Source organism: Equus caballus, chromosome 8, assembly GCF_041296265.1.
Source record: "Equus caballus isolate H_3958 breed thoroughbred chromosome 8, TB-T2T, whole genome shotgun sequence".
NCBI classification, from domain to species: Eukaryota; Metazoa; Chordata; class Mammalia; order Perissodactyla; family Equidae; genus Equus; species Equus caballus.
This window is the reverse complement of record NC_091691.1, coordinates 85,223,080-85,229,607: the sequence shown is the minus strand read 5'-3', so window position 1 is coordinate 85,229,607 and position 6,528 is coordinate 85,223,080. Positions and strand designations below refer to the sequence as shown.

The window sequence follows — 6,528 nt, the reverse complement described above, 5'->3', positions numbered from 1 at the left end:
AAAATATAGTTCTCAGACCTGAAGACTGTGAATTGTGCCCCAGCCTTCCTGTGTTACTCCTTATATGAGTGTCAAGGGTACTTTCAGCAAAATGAACACCAACGGTTCAATTCCGGCTATGCAGCCTTAGGAGTAGGAGTTACTCTTCCAGTGACCCTCAAATCAAGTGGCGCAGATGGACCCCACTCTTTGTGAAGCCAATCTCCCCCTCCTACTCCTGCAATACTAAGTGCTTCCCCTGGAGGAGCTGGTGGCTTTGGTTCGCATCTTTCTCCAGGGCACCTTCATCCCCAGCTCTCTAGCTGCCGTCTCGCATCTTTCTCCAGGGCACCTTCATCCCCAGCTCTCTAGCTGCCGTCTCGCATCTTTCTCCAGGGCACCTTCATCCCCAGCTCTCTAGCTGCCGTCTCGCATCTTTCTCCAGGGCACCTTCATCCCCAGCTCTCTAGCTGCCGTCTCGCATCTTTCTCCAGGGCACCTTCATCCCCAGCTCTCTAGCTGCCGTCTCGCATCTTTCTCCAGGGCACCTTCATCCCCAGCTCTCCAGCTGCCGTCTCGTCAGCTTCCCCTTGCAGCTCTTCCTCTCCCTCCCCATCTAAGGGAGGCAATTTACACTCAAGATCTCGCATACTCTTTCTGAAAGCAGGGGTGGTTGAAGGTGTGGCTCCTAGATAGATCGAAGCTGCAAATTTGGGGTATCTTTTTAGTTCTCACACTCAAACAGGAAGGCCACTTGAGTTACACCTACTTCTGCACATGACTCGCTTCAGATGAAGCAATACTTGCCGCTGGGGCAGAGGAAGGGAGAAGCATGAGGTCACCTAGAGGAAACTGCACAGAAGCTCCTCTTGCCTGGCAGACAGGCTCAGGAGCAGCCAAGGACGCAGGCTGACCATGCCTCTAATTAGATCATGAACCTCTGTGAGCTACTTCAAAGAAAGCACTCTCCCGGCATTGGTGGAAGGCACTCAGCAGGACTCAAGACCCTGCCTGGCATTCATTCCCTATTTTTCACTATTGCCTCTCCCAAGTACAGTGTAAGTCCCTTGACAGCAGAAATGCTGCCAAATGCTCCTGCATTCTCTATTCCTGCCACGGAACTAGGACAGAGACGGCGCTGATGGAAACCAGTTAAAATATTCTGGTTTCGTAATGAACACTCAGGAGCTTACAGGATGAAAAAATAAACACACAGAAAAGAGTGGTAATAATTTTTAATAGTTTACAGCTACAGTATCAGGTTTAATGAATATATATGTATAAATAGAGTTACAGGCCATAAATATCCATATAGCAAAGTATCTGCCTCTAGGCAGAGAGAGCAAAAAAAACAAAAACTTTGCAACTAAATAAACTAACAGCTTTAAGTAATACTGAAGGAAAACAGATGCTGAGGTAATTTTTCGTCTAAAGTGACTACAGCCTATATTAAAACATTCTTACTGTAAGAGTTCAAGTAGTTATGAAACCCTAGTCTCATAACCCAAAACTGAACTTTTCACTAACAGACATTTTAAACTAAACAAAAAATATTTTAATTATAAATAGGTAAAATAAATAAAATTATTCCTGCTGAAATTTAATCATGACATTATTACTTCTTTTTCATATATTTGGGGACTTTTTTGATAGCCTGGCCTCTTAATAATTTTTAAAAAATGAAATACGTGAAACTCTTCTCAGACTCTACATATTAATATTACTCTAATGCAAATTATATATGTGTATATATATTCATGTATGTAAATGGATTTTCATTCTGGATGAGCAATCTGTTCCTTTTTTAAAAAAAAAAAAAGTAAATCCCAATTATGAAACATGCTTAATTTCTCCTAAAAGATCACTTTATATAGGCTGCTTACTAGTTGACTAGCATGAGAAAGGGCATTTTATAGATTTTAAAAACTTCTGTAGGAAACACGTTCATCTCCTTACCAACAGTTACTATAGAACATTTGTTTTGCAAAGTTTTAATTACAACAGTAAAAAATCGAATTCATTTTTTTTTCATTATTCCTGGTTGTGCAAAAATCCCCATACTCTTTATCCTTCAATATTCAACCTGCAAGAATTTTACTGGCACCAAGTAACATTCCTATACGTCTATCGAGTTTTTTCAAAGTAGACACTTTCCAGTTGTGGCCCACAGGAACACATTTAATGAAAGGTCCTCTGAACAGAAGCAATACATTTTGAGTCAAAAGAAACAAACTACCAGGTTATTTTATAATTTGTAGTGACCTATAAAATCGACATTCACTATGACATTCAGTGTTCTCAGAAGGAAACTTTTACTTTTAAAAAAATTATATATATAAACCAAATATACACTGTTCTGGAGTCGTCATCCAAAAGTAGAAGCAAACACTGAACATCCTCCGTTTGCTGACCCCACCAAGTCTAACCATTTGTCAACTCCTCTTTATGCTAGGCTGAGCAGCAACTTTCAGCAAAAATACTACAACGATTCCCTAAGCAAAACAAAATGTATACATACTTAATTCCCTATTTTCAAAGTTCCTCCATTCTTGTTTTAAAATAAACAAAGTGGTTTTACAATGTTCTCATATCCCAAAGAATGACTTCTGGGAAACCTCCAACAGAAATTCATTTTTGACGTATTCTATCTTCGTTTCCAAGGGCATCCAAAAGCGAACAAGAGTGCCTTCACATTGCTCTCCACGTCAAGACAGTCTCTCCTCTAATTGATGGGGATCAACACCTTCCATTTTAAGGGGGTCTCCTCATCCAGAGGCTCCTGGAGCAGTCAGGTTCCTGAGCGGAAGAGTTTGGCTATGAGATTCAGAAGTTTCTGCCGGAAATTCAGTTTGTCTCCAATTCTCCTAATTTGAATGGCACACTCAGCCTCAAGCTCTGAAAAGGAAAGCAAGACATGCAAATTACACTGACGATATTACAAACTGCAGCCAGCAAGGTTCTGCCCAGCCAAAGGATAAATTGAGTATTTATTCCATGAAGCATTTCTCTTAACTTCAGCTTTATGTACACTTGTTTTCTGAATGTGAGAAAGGCTACTTAGAACACACACTCACGACATAAGATAACACATTGTGACTCATAAACAAAAAAAAATAGTTAAGGTAAGAAAAAAGACATTTACTTTGAAACATTTTTTTTAAAAGCATTCTGGATGAGGCAAATAGTATCTTACTTTCACATACGGCCATTTAAAGTGTCAAACACCACAAAGAGTGAGTAAGCCTTTGCCAGACTTAAAAGGTGATGTCATCCTTTTCTCTCTCATTTAAGGTTGGTTGGGGGAACAGAAGTCAAATTCTAAACTCTTGTGTTGTTTTCAAGTAGGATTTATCTTTAAATGGCAAGAAGTCATAGCTCGGATTATGCCCTCATTAATAGGCCAATCTAAATAAATGTATTCTTTCCTCATTGGAAAAACTCATTGAAATTTTCTCATAAAAGACTCATAAAATCTTATTCCAAAGTTAAGATCACATTCTCTAAAATAATTTAGAAGTTTGCATTTTACTCTGAGCCAAATTCTTCGTATGAGCCCAATCTGCACCAATCCATTGCTTTTATGGAGATGAGGTAAGCAGAAAATAAGTGACATCTATCTCATGTTAACTACTTTTTAGAATTGAGATATTATAATTAACTGAATATTAACAAGAAAAATAATGCTTATAATCTAATTTCCAAGTAGATATTTTTGGGTAAATGAAATTAACACCAAATCTATACTGACCATAATTTCAATTTTCTTGGATATTTCAAAGAGCAACTTAGACTCTTTTTGGTCCACTTTAAGATCATGATTATGAACATTAAAAATCATTATGACCACAAATTAAAATCCAGTTTATTTTGTAAATAGACCCTGCAAAGACTCTATTTAGGCTCAAAATAAATGAAAACTGCAAATGTATGGTAAAGCAGATTTTTAAATCTACATTTCAACCAATTTCTCTTTCTACAAGAGGTGGGTGAAATTTTCATAATCCCTAACAAGAGACCTAATAAATCTCCTAAGATGCCATTCTTTTAGGCTACAGAGTCAAACATTTTGAGAAGTATTTATAAACACATGTTCTTTTCATTGAGTGGGATATATGAACACACCAAAAACATAATTATCCTAAAAAAATAATTATCATCCAACATGAAATTTTGGAAGCCCTGAATTATAAAAGGAAAAATTATCCCTTTCACCAAAAAAAAGGGCAAAAAGAAGCTCCTAGTTGTTTCCTTAACCTTGTTGTTACAGTTACACATCTATAAACGTACTAATCGTTTTTAAAAATTTGTAATTATGTGTGGTGACTGTTAACTAAGCTTCTTGGGGTAATTATGTCACCATATAAACATATACCAAATCATTATGTTGTACACAAAAAACTAATCCAACGTTCTAGGTCACTGATATCTCAATTAAAATTATTACTATCTAATCAAGTTTAAGAGGGACCTTGCTGCTGTTTCTTGTGATTTGGGACTAGGTTGGATCAGTGAGGTTATGCATAGGTTAGACCTTTTGAAAACATGATTAGAAGTCTTGGGCCATCACAAAAGGTGGACAAAGCTTTTTCTCTCCCAAGGGAGACCCAGACAGCAGCCTGGTGCCAACTTAGCCATGGCCACACTGGAAACGTACCACTTTCTTTGCACGCCCCACGGGCTCTATAAAATGAAACTAAATTAAAAGGGGGCCTATCACAGTCTGATGTAATAGCAGTAAGACTCACAGGGATTTCCAGCCGAGCCCTACTGTCGCCTCTGCGGCTGCCCCTTAGCAGATAGCCGCCTTGTCGGGTAAGATTTATAAAGGGGGGGGAGCTGACCTGAAAAGTTATTCGATGGGGCTCTATAGGGGGCAGGGGGTGAAAGGAGGATGGATGGATTAAAAAAATTGGGGACCAACTGTTCTTCTCCTGTCCCCTCTCTGCAACTAATATCGATTGTTAAAATGTTACACTCTTAACAAAGAAGCAAGACTTTCCGGGCTCCTGAATGCAGTGGTCCCTGTGGGGCCTCCACACCCCTCCATCAGTTCTTTGTGGAAGGGCTGTGAAAGTATCAAACGTTATTACTGCTCTTGTTCGTGCTCGGGGTGGAGAGAGTGGCAACGAGCAGAGCAGAGCCCGCCAAGGGCCACGACTGACTCCGGAGGAAAAGGGCCTGTTTCAAGAAGCGCTGGGAGGCCAGGCAGCTCCTGGAGCCTCTCCCGCCCTCACCTGCCCCGACAAGGACTTTCTCCTCTTGGCTGTCGCCCGCACTCGCACTTTTTCTCCGCGTGGCCCCGGGGCAGGGCGAGTAGGGATGGAAGGCGAGCGATGGAGAGGCTTTCTGCATCCGCTAAAATGCAGCATCATCCCAGTCGCACACCGGGCTCCCTCCCTCGCCATCTCCACGGTCCCGGCTAAAACCCCTGAACAACTTCCTGGAGGCGCCCCGAAAGCACGTGCACGGCACAGACCTGGCTCGATTTTGAGACCCGGTGCGGACGGGCTGACCTCGTCCGGCCTGAGACCTGGACCCCGGACCCCGACCCCGCCAGGATCTCCAGGGGCCCCAGCTGGTCCCTACCTGCCGGGGCTCGCGTGGGGCTCGGCTGCCCAGACTTACGCGCCTTCCTTGTAGGCATCCTGGCAAACAGCGGCAGGAGCTCTTCTCAGAGTCCCTGGCAACTCAGTGCCCCAAAGAGGGGGTACAACCTCGGGTGTGCAGGCGGCGAGCTGCGCGCTGGGCGGCGGGCAGAGCGAAGCTAAAGACGCTGCTCCGTGCGCGCGCCAGAACCTCTGAGCTCCCGGCGCCCGCCCCGGCCCGCGCTCTGATCTTACGGGGACTTCCCAGTGACGTAGGGAAACTTGGCGCCAGGGTCCGCCCCTGTCCCCGCCCTTGTCCCCGTTCGGAGCCCGGCCACCGGCGCGACCTGCTGCGGCACGCTCCCGACTCGCGGCGGCGCCGACCCGCGGCGGGGGGCGTAGGGCTCTCGGCGGGCGAGCCCGTGGCCAGCCCCGAAATGGCTTCTTTAACAAACGGGGGTGGCGGAGAAGGAGGTTGAGACAGAGACTCTGCAAGCTCCGACGTGGAGTCGGCTGCAGTTGTGGCGGGCTCTAGGAGTCCGAGAGGAGAAAGGTTCTCCTAGCGGGAAAGGTGGGGGTGGGGAGGCCAGGAGCTTCGTCCTTATCATAAATGGGCAATTAGAAACTTCTGTAAACCAACCCCGGAAAGAGTGCGGAAAAGGAAAGTTTTCAACCTCGGAGAGTGTGGGCTCTAGTTCCGGGGAAGTGAAATGAAGAGAACTTAAATAACAGTAGAGATGATGCCAGAGGCCATGTGCGAAAAGCACCGGATTGAAACTGTTGGGCAGTTACTGCAAATTGGAAACCCTGGAGCAAGACGGCAAACACTGTTTTGATTTAGAAGGTGGTGCGTGTCGGGGCGGGGGGGAGGGGTGTAGATGGGGGAGAGCGGGCTAGTTCTCGGCCCGGGTCAAGACTGTGATTTAAAAAGTCGAGCATATTCCCTCTGGATAGGTCGCTATTG

At 44.1% G+C, this 6,528-nt stretch overlaps 1 protein-coding gene across 1 annotated transcript; it reads right to left on the bottom strand.

The window, feature by feature from the left end:
* Positions 1–1,199: 1,199 nt before the first annotated feature.
* On the bottom strand, positions 1,200–5,774 carry PMAIP1 (phorbol-12-myristate-13-acetate-induced protein 1). The gene is made up of 2 exons (XM_003365575.4): positions 5,566–5,774; positions 1,200–2,874 (listed from the first exon to the last, which is right to left on the bottom strand). Exons 1-2 carry the CDS (start codon positions 5,621–5,623, stop codon positions 2,768–2,770), a joined length of 165 nt encoding a protein of 54 aa, XP_003365623.1. The 5' UTR covers positions 5,624–5,774; the 3' UTR covers positions 1,200–2,767.
* Positions 5,775–6,528: the final 754 nt, after the last annotated feature.